Below are 22,833 nucleotides of genomic sequence, written 5' to 3'. Positions count from 1 at the left end.
GGGAAGCAGGACTCGAGGGGGGAGAGACTGACCAGGCACATGCAGGGGAGGGCGGAGGCCAGCCGAGACCCCGCCCAACCTCGTGCCAAGTCCTGAGGAGGGAGGGAGGCAGGAGATGGACTAGCTGTAGCCCTCCCTCCCGGGCAGAGGGGGTTGGGGTCGGGATCTGCCGGAGCCCCCGAGGCTCCCCGTTGCTTCGACCCACGGAATTAGGCTACAAGGTGCCAGCCCTGCATTGAGAGAGGGTCTTCCTCGTGCGAGCGGGCTTCTACAGGGCCTGAGGGTGGCCGCCGTCGAAGCCCAGAGCCCCCGCCCTCTCTATCCCTAACCCCCGTCCGGCCTCGAGGGCCGCCCCCCGGGGCTGGCTTGACCGCAGTCTGGAGCCCAGGACGAGCAGAGTGTCGTGCCTTTGTCAAAGGTGCGTCTCTGAGCATGTGCAGAAGATTTTCTCCTTCAGAACTGGGATGGAGTCGCAACCTCTTCTGTGGGAGAGGGGGGAACGGTGGGTTCCTTGTCCCTCAACATCCCCCACCCCCGGGGGGCAAGCAAGACCCCCCCCCGCTCCGTCGCACCTGCAGTTCCCCTCATTCTATGGGAGGGAGTCTCTCGCAAGTCATGCCAGTGGAACAGCGCTCCCCGTGGGCTAGCTGTAGAGGGGGCGGACAGGCCCTCCCTCCCGCGGAACAGGGTGGGGGACATCTCCCCTCCGGATGACGGATGGGCTGCCCTGGCTGGCCGCCTCCTTCACCGGCCCGAGGCTGAGCCCAGCAGGGCGACGTGGCTGGCCCTGGCAGGGCCATTTATCACTAGAAAGGTTGCGTCGTGCTGCTTGATCACAGAATGGTAGAGTTGGAAGGGACTTCCAAGGGTCATCTAGTCCAGCCCCCTGCAATGCAGGAATCACAGCAAAAGCTCCGGGAGGGAGGAGCACCCTCAAGTGGTGTGACTTTGCCAACCTGGTGCCCTTCAGAGGCCTTCTCTGCCCCAGCCAGCTGCACCAGCTGTTTTGGAAGAATATGCTACTGAGGACTGAGCTTGGAAGGACCATCTGGGGGGGTAGGTGTCTCGGACTTCCACCAGAGGAGGAAATGCGGCCCCCTCACAAAAGCAGGGCAGACTCTCCAACCAGGTAGCCAGGCTGGGCTCTTATCCCTTGCCTAGGAAGTTCTGCAGGGGCTCCCCACTGAAATGGATGGACAGGACTCACTTGGGTCCCTTAATTTTCATGGGTCTACCCTGAGTAGAATTTGGCTGGCAGTGTGGTGCAGTAGTTAGAGCATTGGACCTGGGAGACCAGGGTTCAGTTCTCCATTCAGCCATGAAGCTGACTGGGTGACCTTGGCCCAGGGACAGTCTCTTGGCCTCACCTGTTGTGAGAATGAAAGGGGGAGAGCTATGTACACCACCTTGAGCGAGAAAAGGATGGGATATAAATGCAACAAACAAACAAACAAACAGCCTTCCCTACTATGGGTTATAGTATATTTCTGCTTAAATCATAGCAATGACTTGAGCATCTCTACATGTGCAAATCTGCCTCCTCCTTGGCCCTCTCTTGTGGCAGGGAGTCCATGTCCCTGCCTTGCCTTGAGCACCAGGCCCTTTTGCAGAGAAGAAGCTCCATACGCCATTTCCTTTGCCCCACAAAAGACCCCAGATCAATTTGTTCTCTTCCTGCATACAATCCATGCAGCCCAAATGGCAAGCAGGAGGAGGCAGGCTGAGCTGTTGTTTGCTTGTGTGCAGAGACCCCTCACGCTACCTGCCAGCGAGGTCAGGGAGGTCACCGAGAAGACCTCGTTAGGAATCCAAACCCAGGCACTGCGGGGAGAGACCCTGGCCTGACCTTGCCCACTGCCTCCCCAGACATGGGAAGGAGAGAGAGAGAAGGAAAGAACTGGAATGGGGACGACTCCCCACAGCACACACCAAGGCCAGAGGGAGCCCTTGCACAAGACAGTCTGCGTGTGTGTGTGTGTGTGCACATGCATTTCAGGGCACCTCGGTGGGAGACAAACCACTCCAACTCATAGCCAGGGTCCAATCCACCACAAATTATCCCCTGCAAAAGCTCCCTTCATTTCAACAAGGCTTGCGCAACAAAATCCCTGCTAGACTCAGGCCCTGAGTGGGGTGGGGGTGGGGTGGGGGTGGAGAAGCATCCTTTGGGTTTTCTGCCACTGGCTGCCTACACACAATGCAATGAAAGCACATGACTCTTCCCCCCCCCCGAGAATCCTGGGAATGGCCGTTTCCCCATCACAGCACTACAATTCCCAGCACCCTTAGCAAACTTCAGTTCCCAGGTTTCTTTGAGGGAGGCCATGTGCTTTCCATAGTGCGCATGCAGCCCAAGAAGCATGTTTATATATATATTTATATTTATATAAATATGTTTATATATTTATATATATATATATATGTTTATATAGCTCTTCGTAACAATGTCCCAGGACGGTTCACAAAATGAAATTTGAAATATCGCAGAACTAGATACAACATACTCAAATCATTAAAACTGACAGTGCCACGGAAATAGCTCTGATAGACAAGAGTTCATTCCCTCAGCGTCTTTACATCCTCCCAAGGTCCCCAAATGCCCAAGCGGACCCCTCCAGGGCTTCTGAATGCAAATCTAAGAAAATGAACTAAGCACAAATATGAGGTATAAGAACATATAAGAAGAGCCTGCTGGATCTGGCCAATGGGGGACCATCTATCCCATCATCCTGTTCTCCCAGTGGCCATCCAGTTGCCTCAATGGGAAACTCACAAGTAAGACTGGTACACAAGAGCCCTCTCTCTTCCTGCAGTTCCCAGCAAGTGAAATTTAGAAGCCTTGCTGCCTCTGACTATGGAGGCAGAACATAAGCCATCCAGGCTAGTAGCCATCAATAGCTTTCTCCTCCATGAATTTGTATGATTTTTTGCCTTGAATGTTTTCCTGCTTGACATTTTTTTTTGGGGGGGGGAGGGGAAAGGAACTGAAAAATCTTATGCCTCGAGAACATTCATACATGATATTATCTCTACTGTCACACGGCATATGCAGAAGCCATTAGATCTCCTCGCTCTGGTTGCGAGGAAACAAGATCTTAACAGCAAGATTAGGTGGGTGGGGAGGTGAATTCAAATTCAGACGGGAGTCCTAGAGACCAAGCAGGTGAGAAGCCTTTCCTCCTGACTCAGAGGAGGCAGAGATCCCATGGTCCTATACACCATTCTAGACATATCTACTCAGAAGCAACCCTCTGTCCTTTCAGTGAGTCTTAGCCCCAGGTAAGTGCTGGCAGGACAACATTATGAGAACTTGGTCTGCCCAAGAATCTGCTCCCCTTTTGCTCCTCTTCTTCTCCTGCTGGCCTAACCCTGTCGCAGCATCAGGTCAGGAGGACTAAAGGAAAGGCAGCCCCAAGACAGCTGTGCCATCAGCATCGGGCCCTGCCAGCTTCCCAAGGATGCCAGCTGCTGCTCTGACGGGGACTGATTAGTTGGTCTCTCAGGAGGGGAGAAAAAACGAGTTTTTAATGAGGAATTAAAAGCTGTGCTGGTGAGCAGCAGGCCAGGCCTGGGGTGTGGGCAGGCCACAACAGAGCCGTGGGCAAGGGGTGGGCAAGGGCTCAGGGTCTTTTCCAGCTACAGGGGCGCAGATCTCCCTCTTCCCACTTTTTTTTCAAATGCATAAAGAAAACCTCCTCTTAGGGCTGGGTGCCTTGCAAAGTGGTGAGACCCCAGCTAACAACAGAGCCTAAGAAGAGCCTGCTAGATCAGGCCAATGGTCCATGTAGTCCAGCACCCTGTTCTCACAGCCCAAGAAGATGCCCCAAAGGGAAACCCACAAGCAGGATCCGAGTGTAAGAGCCCTCTTCCATCCCGCAGTTTCCAGCAACTGGAGTTCAGAAGCATTGTTAGGCAGAACAGAGCCATCTTGGCCAACAGCCATCAATAGCTCTTTCCTCCATGTCCCCTGCCTTCATTTCTCAGAGGCTTCCACACACAAAAAGTATCCCGTGCCAAGGGGTGTTCTCTTTTTCCTCGGCTGCTCCTGTTCAGTCTGGGGACAAGGGGGTGGGCTTGGCCCCCTGAATGGCACCCTCAGTGCTGCCCCCTCTGCCTGCCTGCTTGCATACCCTCCAACATTCACCCCCCCATGGAAATAGGGACGTTCTAAGGAAAAGTGGGACATCCTGGGATCAAAACAGAAACCGGGATGGCTTCTGTAAATCTGGGACTTCCTTGGACAATCGGGACACTTGGAGGGTCTATGCCTGGCAACCATAACCATAACCCCTCTCCTGCTTCTAGACCTTTTGCATGGGGCCAGAAGAAAGGAGGAGAAAGGAGGGCCTGTAAGGTCACCATACGTCCGGGGTTTCCCAGACATGTCCTCTTTTCAATGGCCAATATCTCCTTCTCGGTGGATTTTTACAGTTTACAAGAATTGTCCAGGGGTTTTTTGGGGGGGGGGCATGCGTGCACTTGGGAGGCTCCCAAACCTCAGCTGAGCCAGCCGTGTGTGTGTGTATCCTCTTTTTTGCTCTTCCAAATATGGCAGCCATAAGGGCCTTCATTTCACAGGGATCATTGGACATGGTTGGGCTCTTTGCCCACCTAGCCGGGTACCTGCCCTGGTTGGCAGCAGGGGTTGCAGGCAAATGTCAGAAGGAGCTCTTCCTCCCATGCCAACTTGCCTTCATGTGAGGACCTTCAGGTGAGGACCTTCTCCAAGGACTGTCCGTTTGTGCCTCATGTATGCATAAGGAAAGGGTATTTCCTTTGGTGCCTACCCCCCTCCCTTGACTTTGGAATACCCTAAGAAAGTTTGATGGGCGCCAGCATTCCACCATTTCCATCAGCACCAGGTCAAAATGTTTTTATCTGCTTATCATCATCTTAAACACATCTGATGGCCTGTCTCCATCTCTCTCTCTCTCTCTCTCTCTCTCTCTCTCTCTCTCTCTCTCTCTCTGCTTTTCAGTATTATAAATCGTCCCCTCTCGGTCTTGCTTGAAGAATGTTGTTGTTGCCTTATTGCAGACTGACCTGGAATCCGTCAAGAGGAATATATACTGTATTTAGAGCGCGCTGTAATATAAATAATTGCAGGGTTCTTGGCGCACAACAACACTGAAATAACAGCAAACCACAAAAACAATAAATTAATGCAACACTGGAAACTCCAACAGCAGAGAGTAAGATCGACAGGGCCAAGCCTTTCAAACAGCACAGAAGAAATACATCTGACTGGGATCTCATTCAGAAGACTAGGAGCTTAAACGTTTGAGCAGTTTTAAGTGGTTTTAAAAGGCCCAGGGGAAATATAAAGGTCTTCATCAAACACCGGAAAGGTGGCAACAGCTGAGCCTCTCTGGGGAGAGCAGTTCATAAATTTGGGGCACCACCACCAAACATGCCCTCTCCCCAGTGGCCACCCATCACCCCACCCTCAGCAAGGGGCTCTCTTGAGTTGGGTCTCCCATGAGGATTTTCCAAGTCATAAAAGATCAAAAGCAGCCTTTTGAATCGGGTTCAGAAGCCGACTGGAAGCCCATGCAGACAGCAAAGCAATGGAGGAACAGGATCAAAATGATTCAGTCCTGATTAATAATAATAATCCAGCTGCATTTTGGACTAACGGAAGTTTCTGCTGGAAGTGCTGAGATGCAGCTCAGCTTGTACTGAAGATTTGAGGGGGAACCTCCACGCTCCCTAGACTGTCTTTGACCTAACCTGGGCTGACCTTCCCTCACTTGCTAGACTGATATGCTTTGCGTTGACCTCATTTCCTACTCCCTTCTCCATCCTTACCTTGGGAGAGGAGACATCCTTGTGTGTGTGTGTCCTGTGTGGGAATGTTGAGGGTGGCAGGAGAGGATCTATTGTTTATTAATATCCTTCCTAACTTGCGCTAGCAAGTTTGTTCACTTAGCAGAGTGCATTCCCCCTTTACACAGCAGAAAACTAGTTGCAAACTTGTGTGAGTTTCTTAAGACAATAAGCAATTCAATCTGGCTTGTCCAGATCTAAATGTGTTTTAATATTTTCCTGATAAGACCCCTTGAATCCCTCCTAAAAAAATAAAGACATCACAGTCTTATTCATAAGCAATAAATGTAAAGTTTACTCATGATCAGGCAGAGCACAGTGTAATCCCTGAAGGCAGGCTTTAGGCTTAAAGTTACAAACATATACAAACAGGTTTACCCCATAAGGGAGGTGACCTGGCAGCCAGCAGTTCAGCCCAGGAAGTTTGCAGGACGAAAGGAAGATGGAAAAGGGAGAGAGTGGCAGCATGCCTTGGCCTTTTACCAGGTCTGGAAATGTCACACCCACCCACTAATCACATGCAAGGAAGGATGCTCCAGGCCAGGAGGAACAGGAAGTTCAACTGGCTGGACCAACATCCCCTTGCATGTTCACTCTAGGAAAACAAGGAATGTTGTCTTTGACTGCTCCCAGTGGATTACATCCCACATCCTGCAGAGATGAAAGGGGCCTCTCCACCTTAGTTAGTCAGAGCCAGTATCTTTCCTCTCAAGCATAGTTAAACTATGAAGCTCACTTCCAAAGAGGCAGTGATGGCCGCCAACTTGGACGGCTTTAAAAGAGGGTTGAACAAACTCATGTTCTGATATTCTTCGTCAACATACAGCTTTCTTCCTTTCCTAACTCAGAGTCACGGTTGTGGTGACATCCATGTGCTCCTCCAATGGCGATTTAGTGCTCAGCTCAGCTTCCAAGCTGTTGTGCCACCTCCTAGCATCCAGCAGCTTCTGGACCATTTTCAGATGCTGCCCTCCTCAGCATCCTTCTAGCTCAGCTTTCACCAATCTGGTGCCCCCCAGATGTTTTGAACTTTGATGGGAGTCCAAAACAGTTGTGGGAGTTGGAGTTTCGAGTATCAGGAGGCTGCTGGGATGGCAAAAGCCTGGGTCCTGAGCCTGGGACCTTTCACAGGCACAGTAGGCCATTCTCCTGAGTGTTGAAGCCAGTGTGGTGTAGTGGTTAAGAGCGGTGGACTTGTAATCTGGTGAACCGGGTTCGCTTCCCGAGTGTTTGTTGTGGGAGAGGAAGGGAAAGGAGAATGTTAGCCACTTTGAGGCTCCTTAGGGCAATGATAAAGTGGGATATCAAATCCAAACTCCTACTCCTCCTCCTCCTCCTCCTCCTCCTCCTCTTCTTCTTCTTCTTCTTCTCCCCTGAACCCCCAGAAGCTGCCTTTGACTAGGTCATCCCATTTCCCCAGCCAGCTTGGTATCATCCCCCCTGACTGGCAAGAGTCCCCTAGGGGGGTGGGGATTGAACCTGGGCCCCTTCTGTTTGCAAAGCTTGAGCTATCTTTGCCCACCCCCACATACCCTCCTCCTCCTGCCCCCACTTTCATTCCCTGTGGCCCTCTAGAGAAAGAGATTGCTGCTGTCCTTTGCAAACTATTCCTGGTTAGACCCTGCTGGATTCCTCCATCGTGCCCCAGACCAAGATGCAACGGGCACAGGTCGGGGGTCTGCATTTCTGAAGTGGTCCTGCTCAGGTGGAAACTAAGGGGCAGCAGCAAGCCCAGTCCCAAGAGCCAGCCACGCCACTGCGGCTGGAGACGGATTCTCAAACGGAAAACCCAAGACACTTTAAAACAGCATGCCACCCCTCACCCCTGGCTGCCGCCAAAGTATCAGGAGAGGCACCAACCAATTCCCCATTAGCCACCCCAAGACCTCCGTCTTAATGGGCCCGAGAGCCTCCGAGAGGCCGTCAAATCACTCCAGGAACGAAGCCGCAGAGCACTCTCAGGCAGCCGCAGAAAAACCACTAATTAGACGCAGCCTCTGATGGCATCAGGAGGACTGAGCTGAGCTCTCTTTTCAGGGGCATGGGGGGGGGGCTCAGGCTTGGCCGTCTGCTGCTTACAGCCTTGCCACCAGGGCAGGACTTAGGGGCACAAGTCCAGCCCCCCTGCCCTCAGTGGGGTTGGCTGGCCACATTTCCAAGGAATCCTCCGCAAGCTGACTTGGGAATAGGCTTCGTTTGGTTTTGTGGAAATTACATCTGACGATGCTCCTCGGATGATTGCGCTCTAGGTGAACTGAGGGCCAATATGACATGTCATTGATGCACCTGTGCCTTTAATGGGCGGGGAGTGACATAAATTGCCCAGGATAGGGAGCCTGATCCAGGCCAGGACACTAATGCGTGGCGGGGAGGGGGCTTTAACCTTTTGCCTCTCACTACACTTCTCATCAGGACCACCACAGATTTGTGGTGGGTCTACACCAGCCTCACTTGTTTCACCGTTATATAAGAGTATAAAACCGGGCCGGAATGGAGGAGAAGGAGGGGTCTGTCTAGGCCAGGGGTCTGCAACCCGCGGCTCTGGAGCCGCATGTGGCTCTTTTACACCTTTGCCGCGGCTCCGGGGCGGATACTAGCGAGGGGAGGAGGCGCATTGTGCGCCCCGACACTCCCCACTGTGGCGGGCGCTGTACTGGCTGTGACGTCGCATGGGGGCAGTGCGTGCGTTAGTCACGCACCGTCCCGACATCGCCTTCCCGCCTGCTGTCAGATCGCAGCTCCAGAGATATATTTGTTTTAAATGTCGCAATGGTTTTGCGGCTCCCAGGTTTTTTTTCTTCGGAAACGGGTCCAAGTGGCTCTTTTTGTCTTAAAGGTTGCAGACCCCTGTTCTAGGCAGGCAAAGCAGACTTTCTATACCAGAGCAGACCAACTCCTTGCATTTGATTTCAATTCCTCTCTCCTTGACAAAGATGCAGCTTCATTAAGCCCGATTAGCAGCACGACATGGTGTCAGAAGTGCTGAACAAATGAGGAAGGCTTTCAGCAGAAAATGTGCACCCACCTCCGAGAGACGGGCTTGCCATGGAGCCAGCCAGTGTGTGCAGTCAAAGGTGGAGGAGAGCTCCCAAGGATCACTGGCTTGGGGGAGAGCAGGGGTAGACCACAGACCCCAACCTAGCCTGAAGGATGCTGCAAAAAAATAATAATTAATAAATCTGGCACATTTAGGCAAAGTTTTGCCTCCTGTTGATGGGTTCTTCAATCTATACACCTGACTGTGCTATGCAGGAGAAGGAGGGAAAGTGGCAGAATTCGAATTGTTATTTTGCTCCTTGTGGGTGTTTATTACATTTTACGCCACCTTTTCTTCCAAGGGTCTCAAGGCGGCATACGTTGTTCTCTCCCCCCCCCCATTTCATCCTCACAACAGCCCTGTGAGGTAGGTTAGGCTGAGAGGCGGTGGTCACCCAGTGAGCAGGGATTCGAAGCCTGGTCTCCCAGTTCATAGCTGAATACTCTAACCACTACACCACACTGCCAACTAAGTTCCACTCAAGAGTAGACCCATGGAAGTTGAGGGGCCATGGGGCATCTGATTGGCCACTGTGAGGACAAGAGGCTGGGCTAGATCCAGCAGACGCTTCTCATCTTCCTATATAACGGTTTCTGCTGTTTAAAAACGTGCCCCAATGATTGAGCCCTATGTTCCTCGATCAGCCCAGGGTGGGGAGGAGGACAAGGTGCCAAATTACAAAACATAATCCCCGGTTCTGCTGACACGTAGATTGTGCAGATTTAAGGAAGCGCCTGGTTTCTGTTCCACTTCCAGTAACTTCATATTTTCTCCAGGTTAACAGGAAACCTTGCTATAGATACCAGGCATGGCGCCAGCACAGCAGGCATCCGTAGGCAGCTGCCTGGGTGCCAACAGGGCTCCCTGCCGCTGCCTTGCTCTGAGCCACCCTAGTAATTGGCATAATGGTTAGAAGTAGTAGTGGTTGTGGTATTTATTAAATTTGTTCATTGTGTTGTTTTGTCCAGGACAATCCAAAGCAGCTTGCATCCAATCTGTCCAGGGCATTGTCTTGTGTGAGGAGCCCCTTGGCTCTATTACAGTGGTACCTCGGGTTACATACGCTTCAGGTTACATACTCTTCAGGTTACAGACTCCGCTAACCCAGAAATAGTGCTTCAGGTTAAGAACTTTGCTTCAGGATGAGAACAGAAATTGTGCTCTGGTGGCGCGGTGGCAGCAGGAGGCCCCATTAGCTAAAGTGGTGCTTCAGGTTAAGAACAGTTCCAGGTTAAGTACAGACCTCCGGAATGAATTAAGTACTTAACCCAAGGTACCACTGTACTTTAATCGGTTGCAGAACCTGGTCAAATAAATAAACCCAACAGGTGCAGCTGCAAACATACACATGTGGAGAGTCCTGCTGAATCTTTGCTTGCTGCTAAGTCGGAGCCATAAGAACAGCAGCGTTTGCTGGAAAGGGTCACAATCCGGCCACCCTTCGGCCAGGCCTCGTTAATGCCACCTTTTGGCACGGCTTAATTGCCAATCAAAGGCTCTTTGCCATCCCTCGAGGCCACGTGCAACAAGGTGGACTAGGAAGCCTATAAATAAGTAACTATGATCTGTATGTGATTTGATATTTTATTTATTTCGGTAGTTGAGGAAGGAAAAACAGTAATTCTGGATTGAGGTAGTTCCTGCATGATCGTTTGTAATTAGGAGGGAGGAAGCCGACAGGAACTCAAGAAGAATGTGAAATGAGATGGATTTTATTGTCTTGCGTTGGGTATTTTTTTTATCTCCTGCTTGTTTTACGGGTAGGCTCTAATTATTTTAATTTGGTTACTGTCGACGTTTACGCCGTGTTATGCTTGTTTTGGGAAACTTATGTTTAAAATGTTAGAGAATGCTTTGCAAACAAACAGTTTACAAGTCCTGTAACTAGATCAGGGGCCTGTCAAATCCAACATCCTGTTCTCAGAGTAAGCAAATGCCCCTGAGGATCTAGGAATCCAGATAGACCAGGGGTCTGCAACCTTTAAGACAAAAAGAGCCACTTGGACCCGTTTCCGAAGAAAAAAAAACCTGGGAGCCGCAAAACCATTGCAACATTTAAAGCATGCACGCCGCTGCCCTCCGATCTGACAGCGGGTGGGAAGGTGACGTCGGGACGGTGCGTGACTAACGCACGCACTGCCCCCATGCGACGTCACAGCCAGTACAGCGCCCGCCACAGTGGGGAGTGTCGGGGCGCACAATGCGCCTCCTCCCCTCGCTAGTATCCTTCCCGGAGCCGCAGCAAAGGTGTAAAAGAGCCACATGCGGCTCCGGAGCCGCGGGTTGCAGACCCCTGAGATAGACTGTCTCTGGACCTGGAGGAGCCACAAGAACCTATTAGCTTTCACCTTCTGTATGAATTTGTCCAATCCTCTTTTAAAGCCATCCCAGTGGCAGGGAGTTCCATATTTAACTAGCTTCTCTGGGGAAAAGGTTTTAAGAAACAGAAGACCGCTAAGCTGGAAAGTAAGATGCAAACATTATTCCTCCTTCTCCTCCTCTCTCATACATTCCCAGACTCACTCATTTCCTTATATTATTCTAGCATTTGTTCAGTTTTAGACACCAATTGAAAATGTATCTTTTCCGCCCGGCTTTTTAGTATAAGTGATGCTTGGACTATAGAAATTTGATATACTAGTATGATGTCTGGATTGGTGTTTTTTTATTTTAGATTGGTTTTAATATTTTATTGTTGGCTTTTTTGGTACACTTTATTGCTGTAACCTGCCCTGAGAGGGGATAGAAGTTTTAAAAATAAACCGTTAAGTGAACAACAAGCTCTTGCACATGAGAAATTGGGGGGGGGCAGGTTATACATACGTAACCCTCTTTAAAGAGAAGTCATCCACCTCCTTGTTCTTTGTTTTGTCACTACAGTGAGAACATTGAAGTGCCTTCCGGTTAAAAGAGAAGTTTTGCAAGAAGCCTTTTCCCCCCCCATCTGTGAAAAAGGCACAGCCGTCCTGTGCTCTGTCCCCTGAGCTATTCAAAGCAGATAAGCAAGGGCAGCAGAGAGCTAGTGTCGTGTAGTGGTTAGAATGCTGCATTAGGACTTGGAAGAGACCAGGGTTCAAATCCTCCATCCCTCCCTCTCGGCCTAACCTACTTCACAGGGTTGTTGTGCTGCTCAGATGAGGATGAGGACCTGGGAGACTAAGGTTTGAATCCCCACTTGGACGCAAAGGACTCAGCTACACTAGCCAATTTACGACGCTATAACTGCATTATAAACATGTGACACCAGGTGGTGCTGTAGAGCATAAAACTTTGTCTATGTGATTTTACATATAGCTTTTTTTCCCTTTTGTTATAACGATTAGTTTGTGACTTATTTATAGCGTCCCAAGTGGCCTTGGGCATAGCTGTCAACTGTTCCCTTTTTTTAAGGGAAATCCCCTTATTCCAAATAGGATTTCTCGCAAGAGGGAAAAGTTGACAGCTATGGCCTTAGGCCAATCCCTGCATCTCAGCTTAACCTACCTCTCAGGGTTGTTGTGGGGATTAAATGAGGAGGGCCAGATCCATGTGCACCACACGTTGAGCTCCTTGGAGAAAAAGTTAGGAGATGGCTGCAATAAAGAAATAACTCAGGGGAGTTTTACAGCCACACCCCTGTTGAGAGGGCAGACTCCACCATCATTTGCAATATCACAAAGGGTGTTGGGGGTCACAGGAGACACAACCTGCACAGGTTGCACAGCAGCCAAATGCCTCAGACTGGAACAGTCTGACGGACTCTATTGAGAGTGCCACAAACCCAGACTGCAGTGCAATGCAGGTGCTTACACTGGAGTAAACCTCCCTGGGAGGACAGGCTTAAGATGCCTACCAAATTGGTGGCTTATTGAACAAGGAGCAGTAAAAGCCACTTAAGGTTGCATTTAAATGATTAGCAGGAACTGTGACAGTGACTTTTTTCTGGATTCCTTACTGAGGGTGGAGGGTAAGAGGGGGCCAGGAATTGCCCCCCCCCGAGCCTTCCCTCCTATGCCCCCTCTGTTCAAAGTGCCACAGCACCTCAAATGCCACCCATCGCCTGCAACCAGTGGCGTAGCGTGGGGGGTGCCAGGGGTGCCGGCGGCACCGGGCGCAACATTTTGGGGGGCGCGTTTGGCCAGCCCCCCTCGAGGAAGCGGGAACCTCTCCAAGGCGCAGCGCGCCGTCGGTGGAGGAAAAGAGCCGCGCAGCAGCAGCAGCAAAGCCGGGAGGAGGAGGAGGTTTTTTGCTCCTAGAAAGGAAGGGAAAATGCCTGTGCGTGTTACAGAGCGAATGCACTCATGCTTGCTTTACAGCCAGGAGGAGGGGGTGGAGCTGAGGAGGAGGGAGGGAAGGAGAGCCATGGCAGCAAAGCGGGCAGCAGCCGCTTACACGCGAGGAGGGACAGACGGGAGCCATAGCGAGCCGGAAAAAGCGCTGCGTAGCCAGCAACAGCTGCTGCAGCCTCAGCTAGCAAAGGTCCGTGCGCTCTCTTAACGGAGCAATGAGGCTGCAGAAGGACGGCAGGGCACAGGAGGGCTCAGAGCCACGAGCGCAGTGAAAACCAGTAAAAAAGTTTTTTAAAAGGCTGCTGGGGACAGGAGGGCACGGGATGAGGGAGAGGGGGAAATTACGATTCTCCAGCGTCTCAGCTGATCCGCTGAGCAGGACTTGGGCCATTAGCTGTGTAAAGCAGCAAAGAGGGAGAGAAGGAGCAAAGCGGGAGAGGAAAGGAGCTGCTTACACTGCTGTAAGTGGCTGCTGTCCGGTTGGCTCCTTTAAAGCAACAGTGCTCTTTCCCTCCCCCCTCCCCGCTCAGCTCTCCGAAAAGCTCCTTCTCCACCCACCCCACGCGAGCTCCTTTTCCCCTTAGACCCCTCTCCTGCATTATTAGCCACATCCTTCTCCACCCACCCCACGCGTGTTCCTTGTCCCCTTAGCAGTGGCGTAGCGTGGGGGGTGCAGGGGGGGGCGGCTGTACTGGGCGCAACATCTGGGGGTTAGGGTTAGGGGGCGCAAATTACTTGCCTTGCCCCGGGTGCTGACAACCCACGCTACGCCACTGAGCAAGCAGGAGTGCCAACTTGGCCCCGCGACCGTGGCGCCGAAATTTGTGAGTGCCCAGCTCCTTAATGGGGAATTTTGGGGATGCTCGGGCACCCAGGGAGTTGACACTTATGGTAGCAAGAGGAGAAGTTATGTACCCCGCTTTGAGCAGCTTGCAGGAAAGGCGGGATATCAATGTAATGAATGAATGAATAAATAAACACACAACTAGTACACCCGCGCGAGGCACACGCTTGCCGCGTTCAGATACATTTACATTTCAACAGCCCAGGACTGAAATAAAAGTTCCTGGTGGCGTAGCGTGGGGGGTGCAGGGGGGGCCGGCCGCACCGGGCGCAACATCTGGGGGTTAGGGTTAGGGGGCGCAAATCCACGGGTTAGGGGGCGCAAATTACTTGCCTTGCCCTGGGTGCTGACAACCCACGCTACGCCACTGCCTGCAACCGTGCAACCCATCACCTAATGCACATGTTGTAGCTGATGGTTAAACCCTTATTTATTAATGCATAATTAATTTGCCACAAATGAATTATTCAGCGTAACCCTTCGTCCTTTTTCTTTTCATTTCCACCCATCTCATGGCATTTTGTGGGAGTGAAAACGCCGGTGATGGCAGGCCAGATGGGGGCAAACCTCCTATCTGCTCAGAAAGGTACAAAGTCAGAGTCTCTCTCTCTCTCTCTCTCTCTCTCTCTCTCTCTCTCTCTCTCTCACACACACACACACACACACACACACCATGCCAATACAGTGGTACCTTGGGTTACATACGCTTCAGGTTACAGACACTTCAGGTTACAGACTCTGCTAACCCAGAAATATTCCCTCGGGTTAAGAACTTTGCTTCAGGATGAGAACAGAAATCGTGCTCCAGAGATGCAGCGGCAGCTGGAGGCCCCATTAGCTAAAGTGGTACCTCAGGTTAAGAACAGTTTCAGGTTAAGAACGGACCTCCGGAATGAATTAAGTTCTTAACCCAAGGTACCACTGTAGTAGCCTTGAGGAAGAGTCTCCTATGAATGCACTCTTTAGATTGATTCCAGGGCTCAGGTGATTGGGGAGGGAGGGGAGGCAATTGGCATGGCTGCAGGTGCCAAATCATACCTGTTCCACGTCGTTTAGTGTGGCAGCACCTGCACTTTGGAACTCCCTGCTTGTTGAGGTCAAGAAGGTGCTTTCACTGTATCCATTTCCTTGCCTGCTAAAAGCATTCTCACTTAGACAAGCCTACCAAGTCAACGTGAATTTCAATCTGTTTTAGATTTTCATTGCTGTATTATTTCCCCCCTTGATTTTCTTGTTTGGCCTTTTTGTAAACCGCTTTGGGCTTTTCATTTAGAACCAAGCAGCGTCTAGAATTTATTCAATAAACAAACAGATAAATTCACAACTGCTACAGGAGGAAGTCTGCTGGAACTATCAAGGGGGCACCAAATTTCCCACCTCCTTTACCCTCCACCCCGCCTGTGGGGGGGGGCAGCGTATTGATTTTGCTGCTATTTGGATCTCTCATATTGCTAGGCGTTGTTTCTAACTTTATTAACCTGAGATGTTTATTTGTCCGGTCAATATTAGGGTGACTTTTAGTTTAAACTGTGTTGTTTCTGATCTTGAAATGTTGTTCTGTTTTATTCTGTACGTTGCTGTGAGTCGCTTTGAGCGTGGTTCCGAAGAAAAATAAAAATAAAAAATCACGAGGAGGAGGAACTTCCACACCCTGAGCCCACCCCACTCCTCTCCAAATCCTGCCTCTACCTGTTGCCTTCTAGAAACAGAGGCTGAGGGAGCCATCTCAAAAGTGACCATGCTGAATCCCAACCCCAAACGGTATAGTTGCATCTGATGCTGTTGATCCTGCAATACTTCTGAATACCAGGTGCTGGAAACCAGGGGTGGGGGGCAGAGGGCTCTTGCTCTCAGGTGCTGCTTGTGGGCCCCCCTTTGGGGGACCTGGCTGGCCACTGTGAAGTAAGTCACGATGCTGGACTAGATTGTGTTAGTTTCTGCTTGCCACAGAGCAGTGCTTTGGAGTCACAAGACTCTGTTTACATTCCAGAGACAGTCCAGGCTGTTGGAAGTCTCACAGGAGAGGAGATGGATGTGACGTTACTGGTTTCCTGTTCCTTTGTTCCTTTGTTTCAGTTGCTCTCTGCTTTCATAGAGAGAGGATGTCTTTTTCTTTGCTGTCTGCGTAGAAGATACTAAAACTCTTTAGCCATGTAGCTCATACTATCTCATCCTTCCGCATGCTGCTGGAAACTCTGCTTAATGGGAATGTGCCTGAGGCCTCATCAAAGGCTCAGGTCGTTAATTATTTGTCGGGAGGGCGATTCCAGAGGAAGATGAGCTTTATTAGCTTGGACGAGCGGAGATCCCAACATTTTTGACCATTGGCCTCATCTAGTAGGGTTCTCCATATGGATGCCTACTGTGATAGCCAAGCCTCCATGGCCAGGGGCAGTCTAGCTGTGCATTCCAGATGTTGAGGAACACAGGCCTCCCATCTCACTGGCTGGCCCCTGTGAGAGACTTAAGTGGGCTAGCAAATCTCTCCACGTGGATGTCTATTGTGATAGCAGAGCCTCCTCTGGGCCTGCCCTCAAATGTCCTGCAATGCCCCAGGGCATTGTGGGGAATGGCAGCTCATTGCCAGCTGCCCAGCACAAAGGCCCAAAGTGACCAAGTCAAGCCGAGGGCATTTGGGGGGCACGGCTAGGACATGGCAGCTCCCCGAGGGTGCCCAGTTGCCATACCAAAGTCTATGATGCCTGCATTGCAGGGGGTGGGAATAATGGCCTTTGGCGTCCCTCTTTCAATTTGACAATTCTATGCCTACCAGCACAATCCTGACCCATCGCTAGTCTGAGGTGGTCACAGAAGCAAAGGGGAGGGGTCCAAGACCTAACAGGGACCCCCCCCACAACAATGCACAAAATTGTCTCCAAGTCCCTCCCTGCTCCCTTTGCTTGGGAAACAGCGACTTGCCTTGGGCTTGGGAGGGGGGCAAATCTTGAGGCACTCCAGCTGTTTTGGCTCAGAGCCGAGGTGCTGGGGGGGGGTGCGCAAAGTTGCTGTCAGCAGAGGAGGTTCTTTCCTGAAAAGGTCACGTCTCCCCCTCCCCTTTAATCCGCTTAGCCAGAGGGGAGCTGAGAGCCAGGCCATGTTTACCGGCCTGCTTAAGGCTGCCTGGAGCTTATCGCTCCTGCCATCCATGCGCCAATCAATACTTTTCATAATTCATTTCCCACCCCCCACCCCCACCCCGCTCTCCTGCTTAACTCTGAAAGGGGAGCAGAGCTCCTTCCCCTCCCCAAAGAATCTGTCTCTCTTCCACACAATCAGAAGCCTTGGAGGGATGCTGCCAGCCAGTGTGGGCAAAGCTGAATGGACTCATGGTCAGACTTAGTTTAAGGCAGGAGCCTCTGTTCCTAAGAGTGTTCCCTGCCGGATAAGAACAAAGTTGATCTGTGCTGCTCCACCTCTGCTTCCCCACACTGGGCAGCCACAAGCCACAAAATCATAGACTTGTGCAGGTAGAAGGGACACAAATCCAGGAATCACTGACAAAAGGGAGCCCCCTCCACTCTGGCTGTTTCCCCCAGCAACTGGTATTCAGAGGTAGAGTGCCTCTGCAGGGGGAAGTTCCATCTCCTCTATCCCAGCTCCTTGTCTTCTTAGACTTTCTCCTCTTGTAATTTGCCTTTGGGAAAGAAGAGCCCGGGTTTCTTTCCAAAAGCAGGCTTGACCATTGGAACACGTGAAGTGATGACAGTGCCCTTAAGCATGGGCAGAGTGCCTTTTGCTTGCCACGGAAAGGAAATGCAACCTGCCTCCCCCACTTGGTATTTATACAGCGGTATAGAATATTTATTTTCAGCAGCCCCAAAGCAGTGAAAAGGGGGGCCCTTGAGAAAGGCGGCTGTGTGTGTGTCTGTGTGTGTCTGTGTGTGTGTGTGTGTGTCTGTGTGTGAGGGGCCCCTGAACCCTGTGTGTGAGCCTGTGGGGCAGAGGGAAATGTTGCTATATGGGGCAAGAGGCAGATTTGTGCAGCGTGTTAACACCTTGCCAGAAATTCCAGGCCCCTGCGAAAGCAGTGTTGACATGAGCCATATGGAATGATAAACAGAAGCTGTCACCCCAGAGGAGACGCATGAGGGAGGGGGGCGGATAGGAATCAATACTGGGTTTTTTATTTTATTTTTTCTCTCTTTTCTTCCCCTGTCTGATTTGACAAGAAATGAAGGGGGAGATCATATCGATATTCATCCAATCAACTGTGCCCCCCTCCCTCCCCTCCCCAGGACTGTTCTACATAGAAGATGCCAGCCCCCCCACCCTACCTCTGCCACCACCCACCTCCCCAAAAGGCAGCTGCATGGCAATTCCTGCCCAGCATTGCTGTGGGTTGGATTTCGGAGAATTTGCATCCACTCTGCGCATGCAAAGGCGGCAGTTTGCAACTGATTCTAAATAGGTTAGGTGACATGGAGGTACAGAGGTGGTAGGGCAGCTTCACCTGTTGGATATCCACCTGCTGCTGAAGCACTGGGAGGCGGCCTGGTCAAAGGAAAGAAGAAGGAAGTGGGGCTTAGTGGGACCTGGAGGTGAAACCAGCCAAGCACACAGAAGAGAGAGTGGGGAGTCTCAAAGAAAGAGAAAAAGGGAGGAGGAAAGAGAGAGACCCTCCTTAGGTCAACCTCGCAGGAGTAGGGCTGGGTGATATATCGATATATCATCCAAAACCAATTTGAAATCTATATCATGATAACAGTTTCATACTTTTTGACCTCGCAATGCATTGTGAATCATGGTGTGTGTGTGTGTTTGTGTTGTGCAAAAATCACAATGTGGGAAAAACCATGAAGCCAGCCAATACATAGCTCCATCCTTATTTCAGACATTGTGATATGTCGGTATATCGCGATGTTTAACTGGTGATATATCGTGTTGTTGAAAACCAGGTATCACCCAGCCCTACCCAAGGGGCATTTTGAGAATGGAAGAGATCGACAGGCAGGAAGTGTCAAATTTATTATAATAATTATTACATCTTTGAGTCCAGTTCTTGATACAAATATACACACGTTTTGGGAAGGCCTGCGATCGGAGGAAGAGGCCCCAGCACCCCCCAGAAGGCGTGTCCAAGGAGAAGGAGGGGTTCCGGACGAAACCTCAGTGGACCGCCTCTCTTCATATCTCAAGCCCACCCCATGAAAACACACAGAATCCCACATGAGCTGGGGGGAGGTCACTGGAAGGCCACGGCTGAGGGCGTGGTGGTGGTGGTGGGGGTGTCCACGGAGGAGATGGTTCTGCAAAGACAAAGACATGGGTTGGAGGCAAATCGGCTGACCAATCCGTCCATCCATTTCACTGGTGTTCGTTCATGAGAAGGTGCCAACCACTTTTGGCTTTCATTTCTCACAAATTTGCATTTCGTCTTGGCGCAGACATTGCTTTTTGTTGCATTTTGTTGTACAGGTGTTACCTTGGTTCTCAAACGCCTTGGTACTCAAACAACTTGGAACCCAAATACCGCAAACCTGGAAGTAAGTGCTCCGGTTTGTGAACTTTTTCTGGAAGCTGAACGTGCTCCGTTTTGAGTGCCACACTTCTGTTTTGAGTGTTACACTGAGGTCTGTCTGTTTTTGCTATTTATTTTGCGTTCCTGTTTTTGTGGGGGGGGGTTGTTTTTGTTTTTGCTTTTGCTTTTGTGACTGTGTGGAACCCAGTTCAGCTACTGACTGATTGATTGTGTGGCTGCAGTACATTGTTTATTTTATGGATCAGTGGTCTCGTTAGATAGTAAAATTCATGTTAAATTGCTGATTTAGGGGTTGTTTTTAAAAGTCTGGAACGGATTAATCCATTTTGCATTACTTTCTATGGGAAAACGTGCCTTGGTTTTGGAAAGCTTTGGTTTTAGAACGGACTTCTGGAACAGATTAAGTTCGAGAACTAAGGTACCACTGTACTTATTTAAAGAGGGAGGTGTGTGTGTGTGTGTGTGTGTGCTTGCAAACATCAAGCATGCCATTGCCCCTGCCTTGCTTCTAAGTTGCCCCACTCCGAGGAGGGGAGAGACTGCCTTTGCTATTGGAGCGATGCCCAACTCCTTCCAGGACCTTTTGGCCCCCTGTTCTCATCATCACCAACTAGGATGGCCGATGCTGAAGGATCATGCAAGGCATATTGCCCAGAAATAGCTGGAAAGGGGGGGTGCACGGTCCACATTCCTGGGCTCCACTTCCAAAGGTGGGCCGTGCAGAGGATGCTCTCCATGCAATAGCCACAGCTCAGAGTGAGGAAGAGCCAGGACAAAGCACTGCGGGGCCCTTTTCCTCCTTAGCAGCCCCTCCCCTGCCCCTTTCACCCCAGGACCAGAATGGGAAGCCAGGAACCCTCAGCCATCCTCACCTGACACGCCAGCCCCACAGGCTGCCCCCTCTGGCATCGGCCTCATAGGTGGACGTCAAAGACCCCGTCCTCCACCGCTTGCGTGTCCTCTTCCTGGATTTCTGAAAGGAGACCCGAAGGAGGGTGGGGGTTGAATTGAAAGGCACTTTCGCTAGGTTCCTTGAATTACAGCCCCCAGCAATGAATGAAATTCATTATTTCAGTCACAGACCAGTTCCAGCCCACATACAATATCAAGGCAGTCATAGGGATACATTTGAATTTGCCTTCAATATAATATCACAAGTTAGGCTTTGGGGAAAACTAAGCGCCTCAAACATAGACAGACGTCTACTGTGTCTCATCCACAGTTTATATGAAAACACTCGGGTCCGGGTTAGGTGTGACTGACAGGGCCATTTATCCAAGGAAATCTGGTGTTAAACAAGGCTGCATCCTTGTGCCTACTTTATTCAACTTCTATATTAAATCCTTAGTCGGAAACATGGAGAAAGCCAAACCCCCTAAATTGGCTGGTACACCCCTCCCTGTGTAGGCCTAGGAAAACTTCTAAGATCTCTCGCTGTTTACAGTCATACCTCTGGTTGAAGTAGCTTCGGGATGAATATTTTCAGGTTGCGCTCGGTGGCGACCCAGAAGTAATGAAGCACATTACTTCCGGGTTTCGCCACTCGCGCACGCGCAGATGCTCAAAATGACGTCACGCACATGCACGGAAGCGGCAAAACGCGACCCGCACATGCGCAGATGCCAGTTGCATGTTACATTCACTTCAGGATGCGAACGGGGCTCCGGAGCAGACCCCATTCGCATCCAGAGGTACCACTGTATTGTCATGCCAGGCAATTAACAATTAACTATAGCAAATCCAAAGTTATGGTGCTCTCTAAAAAACGAATGAGACACAAATGGAGAATTGACAATCAACCTATTGAACACGTATCATCTTTTAAATACCTGGGTATAACCTTCCAGGAAAAGGTCTCGTGGCATTATCAGGTTAAAAATACTATTGCAAATGCCCAAAGATCTACCAAAGTTAATATAAGGTTTTTCTATGGTAAAGGGGGCCAATATATTCTGGCATCCTCCCAGGTCTTTGCTGCAAAAATATTAACCCCCCAGCAATGTATACCCCATATATGGACCCACGACTGCTTTAGTTTGCAGAACTGGCTCTATGACAGGTGCCACGTAATACGCGTTCCGCATTTGCAAGGCTTTTAATGTGGCAGCAGCACCCACACACTGGAACTCCCTGCTGTCGTGGTTTGGCTGGATGCCGAGGAGTGCTGGGATGCGCCAAGTGGGGAACCCCCAGGAGAAGAAGGCTCAGAGCCCAGGGAGTGGCGGTGGGACCATGATGAGTGGTCAGAGGGGGAAGGCCGGGGGGGGGAGGAGGGGTCAGAAGCTGAAGAGGCAACTGCGTTTGGTGAGCAGGAAGAGAAGACTAGAAGCAGAGGCAGGAGAGGGTGGCCGGGAGACGAGGCTGGCAGCTGAAGAATCTAGGGAGTCTCCCCCTCTTGCTGTGACCAGCTCCCCTCCCCACAGAACCTGCAGAGGTATGAAGAGGGCAGAGCAATGAGAGACAAGAGAAAGGAGCCTGAGGCTGCTGGGAGAGGAAATGGGGGAGGAGTCTTAGAGAAGCGGCAGGAAGGCAGGGACCTTCAGTCCTCCCAACGGCCTCATTGGGGCAAGAGCTACTGGGAAGAGTCGCTGTGATCACTAGGCCTGCACCGCTTCGGTTTGACTAAAGGGTTAACTTCACTGGCGTCTTGTGAGCTATTGCTGACTTTCTCCCGTCTCCAGCCTTGATACCTGCCTATTGATATCCCCATACTCTTTGGGGCGCCAGCTAGAAACACATTTCTTTAGACAAGCCCATCCAGATATTTAGAAAACCGATGCAAGTTTTAATCTGTTTTTAGTCTACTGTTGCTTTAACTTTCCAAAAGTCTCAACTTTTTAATTTTTCCTTTAGATAACTTAAGCAATTTTATTTTATGTAAACTGATTCAATGACTTAAATATATATATATATATCAAGGGGTATATATTCATCGATCATGAATTCAGCAGCTGCAGGAAGGGAAAGCCACCTTCCTCTTTTCCTTCTCCCCCTGGATCAACGCAGAGCAGCCATTGCCAAACTCATCTCAAACTCCTGGGTTGTGAAGCAGGCAGAGGACGCCAGGGGGAGATGCTCCTCCACAATCCAGCCACTGCAAGGTGCTACAGGGAGAAGCAGCTGATGTTTTGCAGGGTGGAAGGCGGTGATGGCGAGAGGAACAACGACATGCAGAGAGGGGCTTCACACTCAGATATTGCAAAGGGGCTTTTTAACCCAACTCATGAGATTGACATATTTCCATTATTTTATTTCTCACAATTCACATGCTGCTCAATGGTAATAAAACCCCGGAAGTGGTTTACAAAAATGTTTGCACTGCGGTTCCTCCCTGCCACTGTCACTCCACCCGAGAAATGCTGCATTTTGCCACATCACA

At 50.6% G+C, this 22,833-nt stretch overlaps 1 protein-coding gene and 1 long non-coding RNA gene across 3 annotated transcripts in view; one reads left to right on the top strand and one right to left on the bottom strand.

The window, feature by feature from the left end:
• The window catches only part of LOC310694692, a 196,616-nt gene that overhangs the window by 122,848 nt on the left and 50,935 nt on the right, over positions 1-22,833 (top strand). The window lies entirely within an intron of this gene.
• Positions 18,922-22,833, bottom strand: part of RASGRP2 (RAS guanyl releasing protein 2) — a 42,273-nt gene continuing 38,361 nt past the window's right edge. The window contains exons 16-17 of the mRNA XM_083477936.1: positions 20,327-20,427; positions 18,922-19,221 (exon numbers count right to left, since the gene is read on the bottom strand). Of these exons, the coding sequence (XP_083334062.1) occupies positions 20,369-20,427 (59 nt within the window). The 3' untranslated portion in view covers positions 18,922-19,221; positions 20,327-20,368. The remainder of the gene's footprint in view (positions 19,222-20,326; positions 20,428-22,833) is intronic.

Source organism: Podarcis liolepis (genome assembly GCF_965112155.1).
Source record: "Podarcis liolepis genome assembly, chromosome: 15".
Taxonomy (NCBI): Eukaryota; Metazoa; Chordata; class Lepidosauria; order Squamata; family Lacertidae; genus Podarcis; species Podarcis liolepis.
This window is presented reverse-complemented; position numbering and strand designations above follow the sequence as displayed.